Consider the following 23,103-nt stretch of genomic DNA (forward strand, 5'->3'; position numbering starts at 1 on the left):
TAGTTGGCTAGACTAACTACCAATCCAAAAATGTACATGGCAAATTGTCAGCTAACTGAGGGAGGGACAAGAGAACAGCTGTTGATGCACAACCAAATTTCAAAATCACATCTGGTGTACTATTTTTACTCTCAATAGTGAGTTCCTTTTTTGGGGGGACAGGGTCCCCCTAAGTCACCGCTTATGTCGGTTATGCCTGGAGCCGGCCCTGCATGTACACATTTCATACATTTCCCTTTTGGTTTTTGGCATAAGGCATCCTCTCATCAAATGACTCAATGGAAGAAATATGTCACACATCACATACACATTAAGAGGTTGTTTGTTCTCCTAGTGCTTTAATGGGTCTCTGAGCAAGCAGAGAGAAAAACATCTGCTACAATGACACCTGCTGGTGACTCAGGTGTGGACAGACAAATGAGATGGATAGCATCCATCGACAGTGAACGAGACCACACAAGTAGGCCAAATAGACATAAGGGGTCGACTTTCAGGGGCCTTTCAGGAATACATAACCCTTCATATTTACCACTTTAAACCAGACCATTTGTGGCTAGGAAAATTAAGTTACAGTTAGACTGCCTGTAATTCCAGGTGGATCTAATTAGCCTGTTTGATAGGTCACTGTTGGCAGGTAAATGATGTACTAACCTGGCTAGAAAGGTCAAATGAATGTGAGAGAAAGGCTGAAAAGTAGGTTGTGGAAGCACAAATCTGTCACAGATAGAATAAACAAATTCCATGGTCGCCTGTGATGACGAAGTCTCCTCATTCATCTCCTCGGGTGACAGTGGAATCCATATCTCTGCTGGTGCCTTTGCTGCATCCCAGGGTGATGCTGGAATCCACTTCTCTGCTGGTGCCTTTGCTACCTCCCAGGCTGATGCTGGCATCTACGTCTCTGCTGGTAGAGAGCTGGATACTGTTGGTGGCTCCCAGGATGATACTGCCAGGCAGGTCAAAACCGTGGCCTACATGGCTGTTCTCATGACCACTGATGTAAGTCCTGCTGCTCTTGTATCCGCCCATTGAGCCCCGGACGTAGCTAGTGGTGTGACTGCTCTCCAGGGGGTAAGAGTTGTAGTTCATTGCTGGAAGTGGAAATGAACATTTCGGGTCATTGAAGTGAACATGGACTCGTGTTATTTATTTATCTCAGTTATTTGACCAGTACGAAGTACAATAAGTACTAAGCATTAAGTGAAACAGAATAGCTGTGGAGTGAGAGGACATTCACTTACAAGAAGACTGCTTGGAGATGCTGACCGACTTGATTCCAGTCACCAGCCTGGGTAAAGAGGTGGAGAGTAAAGAGAAGGGATCAAAGAAATAGAAGGAATAGAACAGGCTTGGAAGCTCTAACCCTGAAGCTCTAACCCTGAAGCTCTAACCCAGAAGCTCTAAAATGCAAATAATTTTATAAAATTTTTGACATGAGTTTTTCTGGATTTTTTGTTGTTATTCTGTCTCTCACTGTTCAAATAAACCTACCATTAAAATTATAGACTGATCATTTCTTTGTCAGTGGGCAAACGTACAAAATCAGCAGGGGACAAATACTTTTTTCCCTCACTGTATCTAGCTCAAATACCTCTTCCCTCTGCACATTTGATCTGGTACTGGCACTCCCTGTATATAGCTCCATTCTTGTGTATTTATTTTATTCCTCTTTTTATTTTATTTATTTTTATGTAACCTTATTTAACTAGGCAAGTTGTGTTACTATTTTATTTTTAAACTCTGCATTGTTGGGAGGGCTCGTAAGCAAGCATTTCACAGTAAGCATTTCAGCGTTGTTAGCATCCCTGCCTTTTGTTTCATATGAATTAATTTTGCAAGCAAACACTAGCTAGCTAACACTAGCTAATTTTTACATTTCAAATGTCAACAACAAAACACCTTAATTAGATATAGAATTGGGTAGTGAAGACCTGCTCATTAAATGATGCTAACTGATGTGGCTCATGCAATTAAACTTATTTTCAGGGGTGTGTATTTGTGGATGCCAAGGGAAGCCAAGTTTCCCCCAAAAATGCACAAAGAAAAAAAGAAAAAAACAAACCAAATAATTTATCTTTCGTTTCATCCGAGCGAATGAAACAGCGCCCCTCTGTCTCAGTATTTGTAGCCCATCTATATGATGCTGTCTGGTCAAAAAGAGTATGACATTGTTCCCGCCCGTAGCATTGAATCACTCTTTGATTCAATGTAAGGGAAGCCAGTGAGCGTTTGGCCTCCCTTGATAAATAAAATATACTGCTAAAAAAAATAAAGGGAACACTTAAACAACACAATGTAACTCCAAGTCAATCACACTTCTGTGAAATCAAACTGTCCACTTAGGAAGCAACACTGATTTACAATAAATTTCACATGCTGTTGTGCAAATGGAATAGACAACAGGTGGAAATTATAGGCAATTAGCAAGACACCCCCAATAAAGGAGTGGTTCTGCAGGTGGTGACCACAGACCACTTCTCAGTTTCTATGCTTCCTGGCTGATGTTTTGGTCACTTTTGAATGCTGGCGGTGCTTTCACTCTAGTGGTAGCATGAGACGGAGTCTACAACCCACACAAGTGGCTCAGGTAGTGCAGCTCATCCAGGATGGCACATCAATGCGAGCTGTGGCAAGAAGGTTTGCTGTGTCTGTCAGCGTAGTGTCAAGAGCATGGAGGCGCTACCAGGAGACAAGCCAGTACATCAGGAGACGTGGAGGAGGCCGTAGGAGGGCAACAACCCAGCAGCGCGACCGCTACCTCCGCCTTTGTGCAAGGAGGAGCAGGAGGAGCACTGCCAGAGCCCTGCAAAATGACCTCCAGCAGGCCACAAATGTGCATGTGTCTGCTCAAACGGTCAGAAACAGACTCCATGAGGGTGGTATGAGGGCCCGACGTCCACAGGTGGGGGTTGTGCTTACAGCCCAACACCGTGCAGGACGTTTGGCATTTGCCAGAGAACACCAAGATTGGCAAATTCGCCACTGGCGCCCTGTGCTCTTCACAGATGAAAGCAGGTTCACACTGAGCACATGTGACAGACGTGACAGAGTCTGGAGACGCCGTGGAGAACGTTCTGCTGCCTGCAACATCCTCCTGCATGACCGGTTTGGCGGTGGGTCAGTCATGGTGTGGGGTGGCATTTCTTTGGGGGGCCGCACAGCCCTCCATGTGCTCGCCAGAGGTAGACTGACTGCCATTAGGTACCGAGATGAGATCTCTGGCCTGCTCGCCTCCCTACCTCTGAGGAAGCACAGTTCCCGCTCAGCCCAGTCAAAACTGTTCGCTGCTCTGGCACCCCAATGGTGGAACAAGCTCCCTCACGACGCCAGGACAGCGGAGTCAATCACCACCTTCCGGAGTCACCTGAAACCCCACCTCTTTAAGGAATACCTGGGATAGGATAAAGTAATCCTTCTAACCCCCCCTTAAAGATTTAGATGCACTATTGTAAAGTGGTTGTTCCACTGGATATTATAAGGTGAATGCACCAATTTGTAAGTCGCTCTGGATAAGAGCGTCTGCTAAATGACTTAAATGTAATGTAAATGTAGATCCTCAGACCCCTTGTGAGACCATATGCTGGTGCGGTTGGCCCTGGGTTCCTCCTAATGCAAGACAATGCTAGACCTCATGTGGCTGGAGTGTGTCAGCAGTTCCTGCAAGAGGAAGGCATTGATGCTATGGACTGGCCCGCCCGTTCCCCAGACCTAAATCCAATTGAGCACATCTGGGACATCATGTCTCGCTCCATCCACCAACGCCACATTGCACCACAGACTGTCCAGGAGTTGGCGGATGCTTTAGTCCAGGTCTGGGAGGAGATCCCTCAGGAGACCATCCGCCGCCTCGTCAGGAGCATGCCCAGGCGTTGTAGGGAGGTCATACAGGCACGTGGAGGCCACACACACTACTGAGCCTCATTTTGACTTGTTTTAAGGACATTACATCAAAGTTGGATCAGCCTGTAGTGTGATTTTCCACTTTAATTTTGAGTGTGACTCCAAATCCAGACCTCCATGGGTTGATATATTGGATTTCCATTGATTATTTTTGTGTGATTTTGTTGTCAGCACATTCAACTATGTAAAGAAAAAAGTATTTAATAAGATTATTTCATTCATTCAGATCTAGGATGTGTTATTTTAGTGTTCCCTTTATTTTTTTGAGCAGTGTATATTAAATAATAGCCAATGGTCCTGACGCACAAAAAAAGTGTCAAGGGAAGCCAGTTTGAATTTGGCTTCGAAGCCAAACATCATTGACAGAAATTGTTTTAATTATTGCATCATCTCGTTGTGTCCTTGTCATCCGGTGGCTAGTTAAAATCGTCTCTTTCCTAAATTAGCTATGGATGGAGATAGGGATTTGGAGTTGTGGTTTTACTTAAATTCTCTGCACTGACAAATTATTATAAAGGCGTTTCTGATCCAACCATAAATTAATACATTGTGCCTCTGGCCTGAGAGGATGGAAGTTCAACATGTAGCTAGATGTAGTATGCTAATGTATACTAGTTGGCCTGGCGCATCGTTGCCCATGAATGGAAGTTATGCTAGCCAGCAAGCATCTTAGCCAGGTAGCCTCGGACAACAAAAACTAAAGGTGTATACATTATGACAGAGTCAGAGACCGTTTAGGCAAGATGAAAGAACAGGATGGCATTGGTGTTTCTCTACAAGTTTGGTGAGTCAAAAGTTTTTTCTATTTGCACACACACACACACACACACACACACACACACACACACACACACACACACACACACACACACACACACACACACACACACACACACACACACAAAGAGAGAGAGAGAGAAATCAGTAGCATGGACAGCCACATCATGTTTAGCTCACGTTGGAATAAATCATTTTGGGTATCTTTTAGCTGTCACTGTATTAGACTAAGCATAGGGGATTACAGTGGCTTGCGAAAGTATTCACCCCTCTTGGCATTTTTACTATTTTGTTGCCTTGCAACCTGGAATTAAAATAGATTTTTGGGGGGGTTGTATCATTTGATTTATACAACATGCCTACCACTTTGAAGATACAAAATATTTTTTCTTGTGAAACAAAAAAGACATAAGACAAAAAAATGTTTTGCTTGAGCGTGCATAACTATTCACCCCCACCCCACCCACCCACCCACCCACCCAAAGTCAATACTTTGTAGAGCTACCTTTTGCAGCAATTACAGCTGCAAGTCTCTTGGGGTATGTCTCTATAAGCTTGGCAACATCTAGCCACTGGGATTTCTGCCCATTCTTCAAGGCAAAACTGCTCCAGCTCCTTCAAGTTGGATGGGTTCCTCTGGTATACAGCAATCTTTAAGTCATACCACAGATTCTCAATTGGATTGAGGTCTGGGCTTTGACTAGGCCATTCCAAGGCATTTAAATGTTTCCCCTTAAACTACTCGAGTGTTCCTTTGGCAGTGTGCTTAGGGTCATTGTCTTGCTGGAAAGTGAACCTCCATCCCAGTCTCAAATCTCTGGAAGACTGAAACAGGTTTCCATCAGGAATTTCCCTGTATTTAGCGCTATCCATCATTCCTTAAATTCTGACCAGTTTCCCAGTCCTTGCCCATGAAAACATCCCCACAGCATGATGCTGCCACCACCATGCTACACTGTGGGGATGGTGTTCTCGATGTGATGAGAGGTGTTTGGTTTGCGCCAGACAGTATTTTCCTCGATGGCAAAAAAGCTACATTTTAGTCTCATCTGACCAAAGTACCTTCTTCCATATGTTTGGGGAGTCTCCCACATGCCTTTTGGTGAACACCAAAAGTGCTTGTTTATTTTTTTCTTTAAGCAATGGCTTTTTTCTGGCCACTCTTCCGTAAAGCCCAGCTCTGTGGAGTGTACGGCTTAAAGTGGTCCTATGGACAGATACTCCAATCTCCACTGTGGAGCTTTGCAGCTCCTTCGGAGTTATATTTGGTCTCTTTGTTGCCTCTCTGATTAATGCCCTCCTTGCCTGGTCTGTCAATTTAGGTGGGCGGCCCTCTCTTGGCAGGTTTGTTGTGGTGCCATATTCTTTCAATGTTTTAATAATAGATTTTGGGGTCTCTGTGGGATGTTCAAAGTTTCTGATATTTCTTTATAACCCAACAGTGATCTGTACTTCTCCACAACTTTTTCCCTGACCTGTTTGGAGACCTCCTTGGACTTCATGGTGCCGCTTGCTTGCTGGTGCCCCTTGCTTAGTGGTGTTGCAGACTCTGGGGCCTTTCAGAACAGATCATGTGCCAGATCATGTGACACTTAGATTGCACACAGGTGGACTTTATTTAACTAATGTTGTCACTTCTGAAGGTAATTGGTTGCACCAGGTCTTATTTAGGGGCTTCATAGCAAATTAATACATACACACGCACCACTTTTCAGATTTGTATTTTTTAAACAACTTGTTTTTTTCATTTCACTTCACCAATTTGGACTATTTTGTGTATGTCCATTACATGAAATCCAAATAAAAATCCATTTAAATTACAGGTTGTAATGCAAAAAAATTGGAAAAACACCAAGGGGGATGAATACTTTTGCAAGGCACTGTATATGATGTTGAAATGTTGAAGTTGAAATTGTGCTGGAATAGTGGAGGCAGCGCATGTTTTCTTTATGACTTGCGGTATCTCTCCGTGGTTCTAAATTAATAGTTGTTTAGTAGTCCGAAAATGTCCGAAACATTACCTTGCTTGACCATGCTGTAGGTCATGTAACTGTTTGTTACTGTCACACCAGCCTTCACGTTGGCTCCCCCTCCTGTCCAGCTCATGCAATATGTTTTGTGGACTTCACCAGACAGATCTTGCTCTCCGGTTTTGTAATGAAACAAATGTGTGGTTTAATTTATTCTGCCACTGTCTTCTTATTGTCTCGGCCTTAGGCCTATATATCACGGTTGCAAGGCATAGGAACTAACAGGTTATAGAGCAAACAAAGCAATTATCACAACACATGAGTTTTAATATAGTTTTTCACCTGGCTTTGATTCCCCAGTGATTTTACCCATGCACCGCTACTGTGTATTTTTTGTAATGTCAGTTGAGCTGACTCAACAAATCACAGCACGTATTGAAGGGTAAACTTCTTGCTTTTACTTCCTGGCCTGGGTACACTCAAAATGGCTGCCAGTCCACCCATTATGCCATCATTGACATCATTGACTTGAATGGGGATTCCCATTCTATTCATTCCTTTCTGTGGAAGGGATATGATCAGTGAGCAAATGAACTCGTTGGTCATCATCAAATTCTCCTAATCCTATAGTCAAGTCATTCAACACCATGTTTTAATGCGCTCATGTGTGAATGCTATCCTCCTTACTTCCTGTGACTACTCACTAATCTAAAAGAATGTTACATGAAAGCCTAACTCAGATCAGATCTGAGGGAAAGAGGGAAGGCAGCCACTTCATTTGGGCTGGGCTCACGGCTCCTACCTGCTCTCCTCTCCCTCCAGCAGCTTCCTGTAGGTGGCAATCTCAATGTCCAGGGCCAGCTTGATGTTCATCAGCTCCTGGTACTGGTGGACTTGTATGGTCACATCCTGTTTGGCTCTCTGCAGGGCCACCTCGAGATCGTTGATGCGAAGCCTGGCGTCCTTCACCGCCAGCTCACCGCGCTCCTCTGCATTTGCAATCTGGTTCTCCAGGTGGATGCGCTATTGTCAGATAAATCATATTTTTAGTTGTGTTCCTATTTGTAAATGTTGTTGATCCTACCACTGAATAGGAGAGACAGTCTATCCACGCTAGGGGTGTTAGATAAAATGGAACTTCTGTTATATATTGACTGAGAGGCATGCAGTATGAGACACTCACCTGACCCTTCATCATGTCAATTTGAGACTGATATCTCATTATTTTACGGTTCATATCTGCGATCTCTGCCTTGGTGTTTTTCAGGTCGTCCCCATACTTTCTGGCTGACACCTGCATCTGTTCATACTGTTACAGAGACAACACATAGAGACATAACATAACAGTGAAGTCCATGTAATTTAGCTAGCAGATACCTGAGACGGTAGAAATAGCCTTTGTTACCACAATTGCTATGGTAATCGAGAGAGGTTTCACAATGTATAGTTACAATGAAGTAGTGGAGGTGAGCTAGTCATGACTTCACACAGTGACATTATCCTCCCTCAGAGATCCTCCCTGGGGTAACTGTCACCCCAAACTATAGAACTTGAGATTTTATGGTTACAGTAGTTGCCTTAAAGCAAAATGCTCTGGTTCTGGTTCTGTTCTAGTATCCACATTAGGATACCACTTAGGCATTCCACATCAGAGGATGCTGGTGGGAGGAGCTATAGGAGGACGGGCTCATTGCAATGCTGGAATGGAATTAATGGAACAGAGTGGTTTCCATATGTTTGATGTGTTTGATACTGTTCCAATTATTCCATTCCAGCCATTACAATGAACCCATCCCCCTATAACTCCTCCCACCAGCATCCTCTAATGGACATCCGTTCTCAGTGATATGCAAGTATGGATATAGGAGCACAGCCAATATTGAATCTCGGAAAGGTTACGAAGGCGTGAGGTGTTCTGGGGGCCTCACGGGGGAAAGGGCTTACTTTCTGTGTGAACCAGGTCTCGGCCTCAGCTCTGCTGCGGTTGGCGATGTCCTCGTACTGGGCACGCACTTCAGCGACAATGGAGTCCATGTCCAGGTTACGGCTGTTGTCCATCTCTACCACCACAGAGGTGTCCTTAATCTTGCCCTGCAGCTCACGCAGCTCCTGAAGAACCAAGAGAGGATAAAGAGAAACCTTTAGATTTATCCAGCATCTACTCTTCACTCAATTGATTCCAAATCCAATGGAATCTACAGCATAGGCTAATCCTTCAAATGTTTTCTGTCAGTCTCTCCCATTGCAGTATGGACATGGTACATTACCATATCATAGATACTCCTGAGGAACTCAATCTCATCAGTGAGACAGTCCAGCTTGGCCTCCAGCTCCATCCTGGTCATGTATGCAGAATCTGTATCCTGAGAAAGCAGGACATATCTAGTTTCATGTAGGGCGGCAGGTTGGGCCATTAACCGAGCAAGACACTTAATCCGAACTGCTCCTGCAAGTCGCTCTGGATAAGAAAGCCTACTAAAATGTAGTTGTGCTTTTCTACTTCAGCCAATTTGTTGATGTTGTGGTAAAGCAACAATGCACTGCAAGTTATGCATGTAGGGGGGCTTCTAGAATGATTCAGTCTACTGACCTTCTTCAGGAGAACAAAATTGTTTTCAGACTCGTTACGCTTGTTGATCTCATCCTCATACCTGAGAGAGGAGAATAGAGCAAGCCTTTTAATCAAACAAGAAACATTTCTGACAAGCTTAAAATCAAATGATGTTTAGGATTAAAGATGTTAATGTATTCAATCAAAAATAAATCTTCTTGAAATCATAATACTGTATTTGAGACCCAGATTTGTAAAGTAGTGCCACTTTCCCAAATTAGCATGCTAATGCTAATGCTTATATCCTGCCTGTTTGGCCCTGTCCGGGGGTATCATTGGATGGTGCCACAGTGTCTCCCGACCCCTCCTGTCTCAGCCTCCAGTATTTATGCTGCAGTAGTTTATGTGTCGGGGGGCTAGGGTCAGTCTGTTATATCTGGAGTATTTCTCCTGTCTTATCCGGTGTTCTGTGTGAATTTAAGTATGCTCTCTCTAATTCTCTCATTCTCTCTTTTACTCTCTTTCTTTCTCTCTTTCATTCTCTCTTTCTTTCTTTCTCTCTCTCGGAGGACCTGAGCCCTAGGACCATGCCTCAGGATTACCTGGCTTGATGACTCCTTGCTGTCCCCAGTCCACCTGGCCGTGCTGCTGCTCCAGTTTCAACTGTTCTGCCTGTGGCTATGGAACCCTGACCTGTCCCAGACCCGCTGTTTTCAACTCTCTAGAGACAGCAGGAGCGGTAGAGATACTCTGAATGATCAGCTATGAAAAGTCAACTGACATTTACTCCTGAGGTGCTGACTTGTTGCACCCTCGACAACCACTGTGATTATTATTATTTGACCATGCTGGTCATCTGTGAACATTTGAACATCTTGGCCATGTTCTGTTATAATCTCCACCCGGCACAGCCAGAAGAGGACTGGCCACCCTTCATAGCCTGGTTCCTCTCTAGGTTTCTTCCTAGGTTCTGGCCTTTCTAGGGAGTTTTTCCTAGCCACCATGCTTCTACACCTGCATTGCTTGCTGTTTGGGGTTTTAGGCTGGGTTTCTGTACAGCACTTTGTGACATCAGCTGATCAGCTGACATTTGATTTGATTTGATTAATGCTAATGACCTTTTCAGGGCAAATGAACCCTCCTAGTCAAAAATGTCTAATATGAAGAAAGTACTCACTTGGTTTTGAAGTTCTCCACCAGACCCTTCATGTTGTGCAGGTCCGACTCCAACCTCATCTTCTCGTTGCCCAGGCTGTCCAGCTGTCTATGCAGGTTGGAGATGTAGGCCTCGAACATGGCGTCGATGTTAGAGCGGGTGGTGGTCTGGTCCTGCAGGAGGCTCCACTTGGTCTCCAGTATCTTGTTCTGCTGCTCCAAGAAACGCACCTGCAGGGACAAAAGGGAAATGGTCAGTGCCATTGACTGAAACTTGTAAATGAAGGAAGGAAGGAAGGAAGGAAGGAAGGAAGGAAGGAAGGAAGGAAGGAAGGAAGGAAGGAAGGAAGGAAGGAAGGAAGGAAGGAAGGAAGGAAGGAAGGAAGGAAGGAAGGAAGGAAGGAAGGAAGGAAGGAAGGAAGGAAGGAAGGAAGGAAGGAAGGAAGGAAGGAAGGAAGTGTGATGTGCATCGCTAAGGTGTGGAGAGGGGTAGAATGCCACACATAGATAAGGTTAACCTGGTGGTAAACATAACCGATTTATGGCTTAACCTGTACATTGATCCTTGAGTTCTTTGGTTCTTTAGAAATAATGGGCCCCATTAAGGTAGTTAAAACAATAAGGGATGGTTGAAGCATGTAATCATTGTAGAGATAATTGACAGTTGATAAGCCCTGTGCATGAATGGGCTGATATATCTGACAGTGAACCTGACATTTCCTGTTTGAGTGTGTAGGCCTATGGGACAATGGTACATTGAGCAAGAGAGGATCCTGTGACAAGATGGATTTCTGCCCAACAACAAATCCCTATTTGCCTACAACTTCTACTGAGAAGAAAGATTGTTTTGTGGACTTAAGAGTCAGTAACTAATGTCTAGAAGGGTTTTCTGAACAACAAACCCTCTATTCATACAACCAACCTCGTCTTGTGGTCTCTCTCTGGCCCTATTTCTGTCGACACCCTGTCTCCCTTTTTTAGTAAGAGGGAGTTTGGTGATCCCAATTTATTCTGTTAATAACCAAGTTTGTCTTTTATATACTTGCCTAAATAGTATGCAATAAGTCATAAATGTACAGTATAATATATTTCCATAGTTTTGTACATAATGTACGTTCAGTTTTGTACACAATGTACATTCAGTTATGATTGACCAAAGCAGGGAGCTTATTCAATGAAGGTAAAGGGAATGGTTATAGGTAACATTGATAATCTGAAACAGATGACTGAAATCACCCTTCAAAGGCCAAATACTATACAAAGGCCAAATACTATACAAACCAGGGGTGGACATTGCACTTTTGGGAACACTCCATTGGCCCCATTGTACCAGACGAGCTAAATCAAGCTCAGCTCAAGTGTATGAAAGTATTTGGCATGCACTATGCATTTGACCCTGTTGTGATAGGAACACATGAGGAACTGACCTTATCAATGAAGGAGGCAAAGCGGTTGTTGAGGGTCTTGATCTGCTCCTTCTCATGGGTGCGGACCACCTGGATGTTGGGGTCGATCGCCAGGTTCAGTGGTGCCAGCAGGCTTTGGTTGACCTGAACAGCTGTGATTTGAGGGGGTCCCGTACAGGTCATCTTCCCACCCCCCATACCACCACCCATACCCATACCACCTCCCATACCCATACCACCGCCAACACCCATACCATCGCCAACACCCATGCCCGCATACCCAAACTCCATCACACCCCGTCTTTGCACAGACCCCCCAGCCACAACTACCCTATAACCACCTGCTGCAACGCCCCTGGCGCTGCTGCCAACGCCCCCGTAGGAGCTGCGGACACTGTAGCTCTGTCTGGCACCGCCATACCCACCGGAGTAGGAGCTGCTGCTGAAGTTCTGAGGGGAGCCCATGCCTGCAGAGGAGGGCCTCACAGAGTAGCTGGTGCTCTTCACAGCTCTGGTGGACATGACGATTTACGTTTTAGCCAGTGTTACAGGAGGTGGTCTGTGGAGACTGAGAGACTCACTGTAGATGGAGCTCACTGTTCCCTGGCACTCTTTTTATCTGGAAAGGGGAGGGTCCGATTGGAGTTATGATTGGCAAGCATGTATTGGGGATGAGCGCAGAATAGAGGAATGCTGGAGGAAAATAATAGAGTCATGTTACATATTTACAGCACACAGATTGAATTTGAGAGAGTACAAAACTTACATAACAGGGATTGCCCATCTCATTGAAGCTTTAGATGGATTTGTTGCTGCTTTTCCTTGTTTGCAGCATAAGGTACTATCATAATGCTATTCTGACTATTCTTATGATGATTTATTTATGTTGAAGTGTCAATGCAGTTGACCAGTGCAGAATGCATTATATCAGGGTTGGGGAGTATCTGATTACAAAACAACTGCAACTGTAATCAGTTACGTTACCAGCAAACATATTGTAATTCGATAACAGAGTACTTCTTGTATTACTCTAAAATTGCGAAATTATGTTGGTAAAAAAATAAATAAATAAATATGACACCTTTCTGTTTTCTCAATGACATTCAATTCAGCCTTGAAAAAAGGTGCAAGTTATGTTTGTTTCACCTGAGCGAGTCTGACCACAAGTCAGAGACCACTATGATAACACACCAAATGCGTTTGATGGATCATTTTTGTCTTCTTCTAATGCCTCTGAAAGGGAAAGTAATCAGATTACATTGCTGAGTTTGGGTAATCAATTACATGTCTGATTACAATTTTGGACAGATAACTAATAACTGCAACGGATTACATTTAGAAAGTAACCTACCCAACCCTGCGTTCTACGCATCGTCAAACACACCAACAGTATTGAATTGTACAGAAACATACAGCTCTGGGAATGGGCTACTGCACTGTACATGATTCAGGTGGTTAGTAAATTATATTTGAAAATATAATTATTTCGACATAAAAAATGTAGTGTTCATCTTTACTTGAATATAATTAGTACTTTACTCTACTTCACTTGTTCAACCAACCCAAATGTTCTTTTACATGAATTCAGCATAAGATAAATGCTTAATATTAACAACTATTTGTGTGTAAAAACAACTACAAGGAAAATTGTGTTTAACTTACTCAATTTTTATAATATTTCCTTTCAACTTAAGAATTTTAAGCTCTTCCAACAACTTGCCATGTGGCTCTGTTTTCAGAGGATAGTGGGTAAAAAAAAAAAAAAATATATATATATATATACTTTACAATACTTTTACACAATGTTGTAATCATGTTTGAAGAACGAAAAGCACATTTATATATTTGTATCAAACAGTTTGTTATTCTGTAAGGTGTAATGGATCATGATGAATGGATATCAAAACCGTCAGACAAATTGAGGTTCAGTGATGAGACCACCCATTCTCATCCTTAGTAAGATCATGCATGCCACACTTGACAGGGGCAAATATATCAAGCTACAATGCTTGCAGCTTGACCTCCAGTTAGTGCTAGTGGAATGAGCACTGTGCTCAACAATTCCTGCTAAAGTGGATAAAAATGTCAAGCGATGAAATACATAAAGCCATGTTTAACAGTAAGACACGATCAATGAAAGTAACTAATCAGAAAGATTAAGTAGATCTAATGTACAATAACAGTTCTGGATTTGATAAAACTAAGTTGAATCTTAGCCATTTTTTTATGATGGACTTAATATATTAGTGTTTGAAACAGTAAAAGTTAAGTATAGTAGTGGAACTAGCACAATATTTTTTACGGTGTGTTAGATGATTAATAATGAAATTAGTGCTTGGCGTCATCCTGCGAGACAGTTTGTCACCATTAACAATGTACCTTGCTGCAGCAAGTATTTTGCATGTGTAAAAAGGAACTTTATAATGCCCAGAACTGTATTAGATTTGAAACAAAATTTATTTCAACTCTCAAGTGAACTACCATAATATAGTTCAAGGATATTCCATGAGTCAGATTCTCCCAAAATCAAGAGACGTATTTTAATATGACCAATGAGCAGCAAAGAATCTTCCACAGACAGACTGCACGTGTTAGCAAGTACTTCTAGACACATTAAACCACATCAAGTAGATGGTGCAGGTTTTTACTATCAGATATGGCGTGTCTGTGTTGATAGTGACTGAATGACTCACAGTTGTGGGTTTTAATGTAAACCTAATTGACAATCCATATCTTAACACATCTTAAAGTGAGTCATACATACTGTATAATATGTTGCAATGAACAACTCTCATTGATCAATTACATTTTACACAGACACCTTTATTGTGTGGAGAGTGTCACATAGGCTATTGATTAACATTCCTCTCTTATCTGCTGAAAAAATAGCAAACAGTGGTTGTCTCTAGTTTCCTCACTATAATGCCAAGCCCACCTTGGTCACATACCCTTTTCCCTGCATCATGAAAGGCAGTTCATGGCTGGTATTCAGAAAGTGTCTTAGAGTAGGAATGCCTTCAGAAAGTATTCATACCCCATGACTTATTCCACATTTTGTTGGGTTATAGCCTGAATTAAAAATAGATTTATTTTTTAAACGCACAATACCCCATAATGAAAAAGTGAAAACACAAAAATATGTCATTGACTAAAGTATTCACATCCCTGAATCACTACTTTGTAGAATCATCTTTGGCAGCGATTACAGCTGTGTGTCTTTTGGGGTAAGTCGGTAAGAGTTTTCCACACCTGAATTGTGCAACATTTGTCTGTTATCAGTGCTTGACTTGGACTGCAATAGGTGCCGCTACTCATTTTGGTGTCGGTACTTTTATATTTTGTTGTCCTGCTGAAAGGTGAATTCTGTGTGTCTGGTGGAAAGCAGACTGAACCAGGTTTTCCTCTAGGATTTTGCCTGTGCTTAGCTCTGTTCCGTTTATTTTTTATCTTTAAAAACTACCCAGTACTTAATGATTACAAGCATACCTATAACATTATGCAGCCACCACTATGCTTGAAAATATGGACAGTGGTACTTGGAAATGCGTTGCATTGGATTTTCTCAAAACATAACACTTTGTATTCAAGACAAAAAGTAAATTTCTTTGCCACATTTATTTTGCAGTATTACTTTAGTGCCTTGTTGCAAACAGGATAAATGTTTTGGAATATTTTTATTCTGTACAAGCTTCCTTCTTTTCAGTCTGTCATTTAGGTTAGTATTGTGGAGTAACTACAATGTTGTTGATCCATCCTCAGTTTTCTCCTATCACAGCCATTAAACTCTGGAACTCTATAACATCACTGGCCTCATGGTTTTCCTTCCTCTCCGGCGACTGAGTTAGGAAGGATGCCTGTATCTTTGTAGTGTCTGGGTGTATTGATTCACCATCCAAAGTGTGGTGTTCAAAGCGATATTGAAATGTCTGTTGTTGTTTTTTTCCCCCCATCTACCAATAGGTGCCCTTCTTTGTGAGACATTGGAAAACCTTCCTGGTCTTTGTGGTCGAATCTGTGTTTGAAATTCACTGCTTGACTGAGGGAGCTCACAGATAATTGTATGTGTGGGGTATACACTATTATTGCACACATACATCTTATGACTTGTTAAGCACATTTTTACCCCTGAACTTATTTAGGCCTGTCATAACAAAGGGGTTGAATACTTATTTACTCAAAACATTTCAGCTTTTAATTTGTAATTAATTTGGAAGTCACATCCTGTACAAATTGTCAGTCTTGTACCTTCACATTTCTAACAAGTACGGTATATATCTTTACCTTCGGGCTTCACTTCTTCTAGTGTTGACACTCCCTGTACTTCAGTTGAAAGAATGTGATTCGGTTGATCAAAACAGAGGTCAAATATGGGGTGTTTATGTTTGTCCTGTTTCCGTGAGACACCCTCAGAGAGTGGGGTCACAGCCAGGAATCAGCCATTATTGTCAGCAACCCTAAAGCCTTTAGGGTTACGTGCCTTGCTCGAGGGCAGATCAACAGATGTTTCACTCAGTCAGCTCATTATTCAAACTTGCAACCTTTGGGTTACTGGGCCAACACTGTAACAGCTAAACTACCTGCCGCGGTTAATTGGTAGCTTTTAGAGAATATGGTCCTTGTAAGAGCCTGGCCTATTGTGTTTACATGCAAAAGGAAGGGGCCTTTTGTTTATTTAGCCCTAAGCAATGAAATGCTACTATAAACACCCCGACACTGTTGTCACAGTTAGACACAAAGGGTGTGTGTGTGTGTGTTTTACAGCCTTGTTGCTTAGTAACACATGTTAACACACACACTTCCCTGGGAAAGGCTTATGTAACGATCGTCTGTGGAAGAAGGAGTAGATCAAAGCGCAGTGTGGTACGTGTTCATGATGTTTATTATAACTGAACACTGAAACAAAAAACAAAGTGGAACAAAACGCAACAGCTCTGTCAGGTGAACACACCAAACAGAAAACAACTACCCACACCAACCCTGTGGGAAAAGGCTACGTAAGTATGGTTCCCAATCAGAGACAACAATAGACAGCTGTCCCTGATTGAGAACCCTAGCCGGCCAAAACAAAGAAATACCAAAACATAGAAAAAGGAACATAGAATGCCCACCCTAGTCACACCCTGGCCTAACCAAAATAGAGAATAAAAACCTCTATGGCCAGGGCGTGACAGTACCCACACCCCCAAAGGTGCGGACTCCGGCCGCAAAACCTGAACGTATCGGGGAGGGTCTGGGTGGGCTTTTCTCCGTGGTGGCGGCTCCGGTGAGGGACGCAGACCCCGCTCCACCTCTGGCACGGCCCACTTCGGTGGCGCCTCTGGAGTGGGGGCCCTCGCCACCGACCCCGAACTGGGCATCGACTCAGGCAGCTCTGGACAGGCGGGGGACTCTGGCAGCTCTGGACAGGCGGGCGACTCTGGCAGCTCCGGACAGGCGGGCGACTCTGGCAGCTCCGGACAGGCGGGCGACTCTGGCAGCTCCTGACAGGCGGGCGACTCTGGCAGCTCCGGACAGGCGGGCGACTCTGGCAGCTCCGGACAGGCGGGCGACTCTGGCAGCTCCGGACAGGCGGGCGACTCTGGCAGCTCCGGACAGGCGGGCGACTCTGGCAGCTCCGGACATGCGGGCGACTCTGGCAGCTCCGGACATGCGGGCGACTCTGGCAGCTCCTGACAGGCGGGCGACTCTGGCAGCTCCTGACAGGCGGGCGACTCTGGCAGCTCCGGACAGGAGTCAGGCACAGGACTCACCAGGCTGGGGAGACTTGCAGGAGGCCTGGCTCTGGGCGCAGGCACAGGATTCACCAGGCTGAGGAGACATGTAGGAGGCCTGGCTCTGGGAGCAGGCACAGGACTCACCAGGCTGGGGAGACATGCAGAAGGCCTGGCTCTGGGAGCAGGCACAGGATAGACCGGGCTGTGGGGCAGCACTGGAGATCTGGTGCGTAGGCTTGACACCACTCTTCCAGGCTGAATGACCACTTTCGCCTGGTACGGGTGGAGCGCAGGCACAGGACGAACTGAGCCCTCCCAGCGCCCCGGAGACACAGTACGCAGAGCCGGCGCAGGATACCCTGGGCCGAAACGGCGCACTGGAGACCAGACGCGCTGAGCTGGCACAATCTGCCCTGGCTCGATGCCCACTCTCGCATGGCACTTGCGGGGAGCTGGCCTATAGCGCACTGGGCTATGAGCGTGTACTGGAGACACCGTGCGCTTCTCCGCATAACACGGTGCCTGACCAGTACCACGCTGCTTCCGGTAAGCACGGGGAGTTGGCTCAGGTCTATCGCCTGACTCCGCCAATCTCACCGTGTGCCCCCCCCAAAAAAGTTGGGGGGCTGCCTCTCAGGCTTCCTTGCCAGCCGTGTGCCAGCATAACGTTCTCTCCCCTCTCCTGCTGCCTCCGCTCTCCTGGCTGCCTCCACCTGTTCCCATGGGAGGCGATCCCTTCCAGCCAGAATCTCCTCCCATGTGTAGGATCCCTTGCCATCCAGGATAATCTCCCATATCCAGGAGTCCTTCTTACCACGCTGCTTTGTCCATTTGTGGTGGGTAGTTCTGTAACGATCGTCTGTGGAAGAAAGAGTAGACCAAAGCGCAGTGTGGTACGTGTTCATGATGTTTATTATAACTGAACACTGAAACAAAAAACAAAGTGGAACAAAATGCAACAGCTCTGTCAGGTGAACACACCAAACAAAAAACAACTACCCACACCAACCCTGTGGGAAAAGGCTACCTAAGTATGGTTCCCAATGAGAGACAACGATAGACAGCTGTCCCTGATTGAGAACCCTACCCAGCCAAAACAAAGAAATACCAAAACATAGAAAAAGGAACATAGAATGCCCACCCTAGTCACACCCTGGCCCAACCAAAATAGAGAATAAAACCTCTCTATGGCCAGGGCATGACAGCTTATCAGAGTTTGACTGCTGGGTTGAAGAGATAAGTAATGACTCACTCAAGGAACTCAATAACACACCTCAATGAATTCAGTTTGGAAAACATTATATAGCATTACATTTTTCACATGATTTTAAATCATTTTTACAGATCTGGTCGAGTGAATAATTTTGACTATTTTTAAGTTTTTATCTCAAATGTTGGAAAATATTTAAACTCCATTTGTAAACAGACTCGAAGTTGCACTGTGAAGAGCCTGCACCAATATTTATTTTGCCATATGAAAGCAACATTGCTTACATTTGCATTGGCCATTGGGAGCCCTTATCTGGCTCAAGCCTTAACATGTTTGTCAAAAAGTGACCAATGACCTATTATTATTCATCAGGTTCATCTCTAAACAAACAAAAACAGCTGTAATCTTTCTGTGATCATCTTGACTGATAAATCTCTATTTTCCTCTATTTTCCTCATTCCTCATCTATCGTCAGAGGTCTGGGGTAATTAAAGACACCCGTTTGACATCTGACCCTTCTCACCCCGTGGCCTCCAGAGAGGAAAGATGTTTTGGGCTTCACATGCAACACATAAAGTTTGGAATGTGCTGGGATAGACTTGTACATGCAATGAGTGGATGATGGTGGGAGGGTCAGAAGACAACGATTATAGCCGAGAAGAAACAGCCTCTTTACAAATATCAGCGGTTGACCCTGACCTGTATGGGGCTGCTGTTCCAAATAACCCTAAGGGCTTGGCGGTATGGGTCACATAATTGCCCTATAGGCCTCTCCCTGCCACCTACGCTTAGAGTCATAAACATCTTTGTCTGAAGTGGAGTCAACACTAAGGTAGAAATTTCAACATCCCATAATAGCAATGGGATGGTCCACGGGAAGGTCAGGGTCAAGGCAGAGGAGGTGTCGTCACGGGAACAGGCAGGAACACCTGCCCATTTGTACCTTGACTGCCACACCTATGCCTGTTTAGGGTTGCTTGGCTTGAGGCTGCCTCTCCACGCTATTTAGGTATACCTGTTTGGGTTGCTTGGCTTGAGGCTGGCTCCCCCTAGTGCCCCTTGGGAAGAATCCGATGCTTTAATATTATAGTTGTGCCGGTACTTTAATATTATAGTTGTGCCGGTCGGCACGCGACTATAGTATGCATATAACAAACCACATACCAGATTTTTTATAGTTTTTTTTATTGTATTTTCTGTGCCTACCTAGCTCAAATTACAGACGTCGGATTAAAATGAGATTATACCGTCCATAAAGTGGATAAAAAAACGGCGGATTGACTAAATTTGTAGGTACAACAGTTTTTATTAAATGTATAATTTATAGCTTTATAACATATTTTCAGCTGAATCTCAGAGTTTAGCTATCTAACCTGGTCGAGCAACTTGGTTGCTCATTAACAACACAGCTGCTGCTGCCTGCAACAGACTGCATGTCATAAGAGGTAGCTAGCTCTATGGTGGTATTCAAGCTGAGGTTAATCAATAAATGCAAACAGATACTGTATATATTATTGGGCTCTATGTATTTTTTTATATAGGCCTATTGTAAATGTGTATTATTGTAGCGTCACTATCTTTATTGCAAATACAAATACACGCATAACTTTAAGCTACATATTCATTTGACAGAGGTAATTACAATTTTACAAAATTACAATTCTCAATGTCATATATTGCTAAAATAAAGGTTTAAGGAAATACAGGCAGGCATCACATTACTACAAGACAAAACAGATCGCTCAATCAAGCGTGATGGTCTTGTAAGTATATAAGCAAAGCTTGCTTTCATATAATAAAAAAAGCTTTAAAAGGTAGTGGAATGGGATTAGTGTGGTGTGTGAAGAATCCAATATTTGAACTTGTATGCGGTACAAATCACATTATTGTGGGAGCATCTCCTCTAAGAGTAGGAATTAGGCTGTTTGAGAAGGTTTGAATCCTAAGCAACCTGCATACACATTGTTTGAAGTACAATACCAACATAGCTACTGTAGTAGGTCAAAGTTGTGTGCTGGAAAACCTTGGTAGAGCATGGGTGGAATAGTTATTGTGGTGCTCGTGAATTTCCTTTCTTTTTTCGGCTTTAGACCAATGCCTATTCTCACTTAAACATAATTTTTTGTTTTTAATAATATAGAGTATAATATGGTTGACTGTAATTAATGTGTATGTAAACCCCTGTGTAGATTTTTGTGTTGTAATTATTGGTAAATGTAAAGCTGGTTTGATTGGAGAACCTGGTCAAGGGGTTTCAATAAAGGTAAGTAAGTAAGTAGGTAGTAACTAACTAAGGGCTGGATTCAATCTGTATTGCCAAAGCATTGTTGAACATCCGTATTAAAATGTGAAGGTCATTTCCGATTGAGTCGACATATGCAGTATTTGCAATGAAAGCAGTCTCCGCAACAGCGAGAACATCTTCAGCTTTACGGATTGAGTAGTGCCAAAAGTAAATAAGCTTTATTTTTACAGCCCACTATATACATATATCTGATATTTATCTCACAATTTCAAGGAAAATGGCAAAAACACATTGATTACAATCACATTAATCATGTGTTGGTTCCCGGAGTGATTGAGTTCTGCATTATTGTTACTACATTATTTATCTGTATATACAAATAAATAATTACTGAAATAGGGCTGTAAAATAAAATGTAACCAGATGTTCTGGTGTGTGAATGTGTGTGAATGTGTGGGAATGTGTGTGAATGTGTGGGAGTCTGTGTGAATGTGTGTGTGTGTGGGAATGTGTGGGAATGCATACTGTCTTAATCTTCCTGTGAAAGTATTATAATAGAAAAGAGGTGTCATCCAATTTATAACAATGTAATTGTTTTCATAACCTTCATTCTAATCATTTGAAATGTGTGTTCTACTGTATTCCTATGTTCCTAAAGAGTATGAAGGCTGACTATGCATTTACCATTAAGTGTTATAGGCTCATGTACTGTATGTCCAGATGGTAAAAGCGAACATGTTAAAAGGATAATTATTGGTTTCCCTACCCTGTAAGCAGTCTAATATGGATATAGACTTGCGTCGGTTTTGGGCCACACATGCTAAAAAGTTCAACAAAACCAAAGTAGGATTGCTGTCTTACCTTGTCCATAGAAACCTACAGGATAAGGAAACCAATATATATGTTTTTAATTTGGGTGAACTATCCGTTTAAGAGGCTATTATGCTGTGACTATGCATTTGCAGTGGAGTGTTCATGAAATTGTTGTCATGTAGGGTGAATATTGTTTAAGTGGGATACGTAACAAAGTGGGACACTTAAGTTTTATGGATTTCTTTAAATGTGTACAATAACATCACCAACAATCAATGCCTGCGTGTTACTGAGGAAGTATGCGATGATTAACAATGTTCTTAATGGGTACGATGTCATTATTGTGGGTGTGGCATCCTGTGTAATGACACGCATCTCTAGAGGCATAATGGTAAGTAAAATTAAATAGCATTCTCAGGTAAATAATGTTATATATATATATATATATATATATATATATATATATATATATATATATATATATATATATATATATATATATTCAGTGTCTCATTACAACATATTTTGTAATAGGATGTAATTATGAATCAAAATGACTGTAAATGGATTTCATACTACTTTTTACTGCTAAATTCTTTAAAACAATGTTGGAGGCAGCTTATGATAGAAATATGGAGATTATTAAATTCTCTGGCAACAGCTCTGGTGGACTATCCTGCAGTCAGCCTGCTAATTGCACGCGCAATCAAAAATTGAGACATCTGTGGCATTGTGTTGTGTGACAAAACTGCTCATTTTAAAGTGGCCTATTATTGTCCCCGGCACAATGTGCACCTGTTGTCACGCCCTGATCTGGTTCACCTGTCCTTGTGATTGTCTCCACCCCCTCCAGGTGTCGCTTATTATCCCCGGTGTATTTATCCCTGTGTTTCCTGTCTCTCTGTGCCAGTTCGTCTTGTTTGAAAAGTCAACCAGTGGTTTTCCTAGCTCCTTTTTTCGCCCCAGTCTCTGTTTTTCCTAGCCTCCTGGTTTTGACCCTTGCCTGTCCTGATGCTGAACCTGCCTGCCTGACCACTCTGCCTGTTCCTACCTCGAGCCTGCCTATCGCCTGGTACTGTTTGGACTCTGAAAATAAGGGAGAGCCGCACACTCTAAGAGCTCAGATGCAAAAATGTAATATCCAAACGTTGGATATTAAATTTTTGCATCTGAGCTCTTAGACTGTGCGGCTCTCCCTTATTTTTAAGTTTTCTACTCCGCTAGCCAGCACCTCGCCTTAATAGGTGTGCATTTCTTTTTCTTCTAGATTGTACTGTTTGGACTCTGATCTGGTTTATGAACTCTCGCCTGTCCCCAAACTACCTTTTGCCTGTCCCTTTTATTATAAAAAATATCGGAGCT

At 43.1% G+C, this 23,103-nt stretch overlaps 1 protein-coding gene across 1 annotated transcript; it reads right to left on the reverse strand.

The window, feature by feature from the left end:
* Positions 1-318: 318 nt before the first annotated feature.
* Positions 319-12,352, reverse strand: LOC106583605 (keratin, type II cytoskeletal 8). The gene is made up of 9 exons (XM_014167974.2): positions 11,781-12,352; positions 10,376-10,584; positions 9,238-9,298; positions 8,915-9,010; positions 8,592-8,756; positions 7,831-7,956; positions 7,450-7,670; positions 1,242-1,288; positions 319-1,091 (listed from the first exon to the last, which is right to left on the reverse strand). Exons 1-9 carry the CDS (start codon positions 12,279-12,281, stop codon positions 769-771), a joined length of 1,749 nt encoding a protein of 582 aa, XP_014023449.1. The 5' UTR covers positions 12,282-12,352; the 3' UTR covers positions 319-768.
* Positions 12,353-23,103: the final 10,751 nt, after the last annotated feature.

Source organism: Salmo salar, chromosome ssa22 (assembly GCF_905237065.1).
Source record: "Salmo salar chromosome ssa22, Ssal_v3.1, whole genome shotgun sequence".
Lineage (NCBI taxonomy): Eukaryota > Metazoa > Chordata > Actinopteri > Salmoniformes > Salmonidae > Salmo > Salmo salar.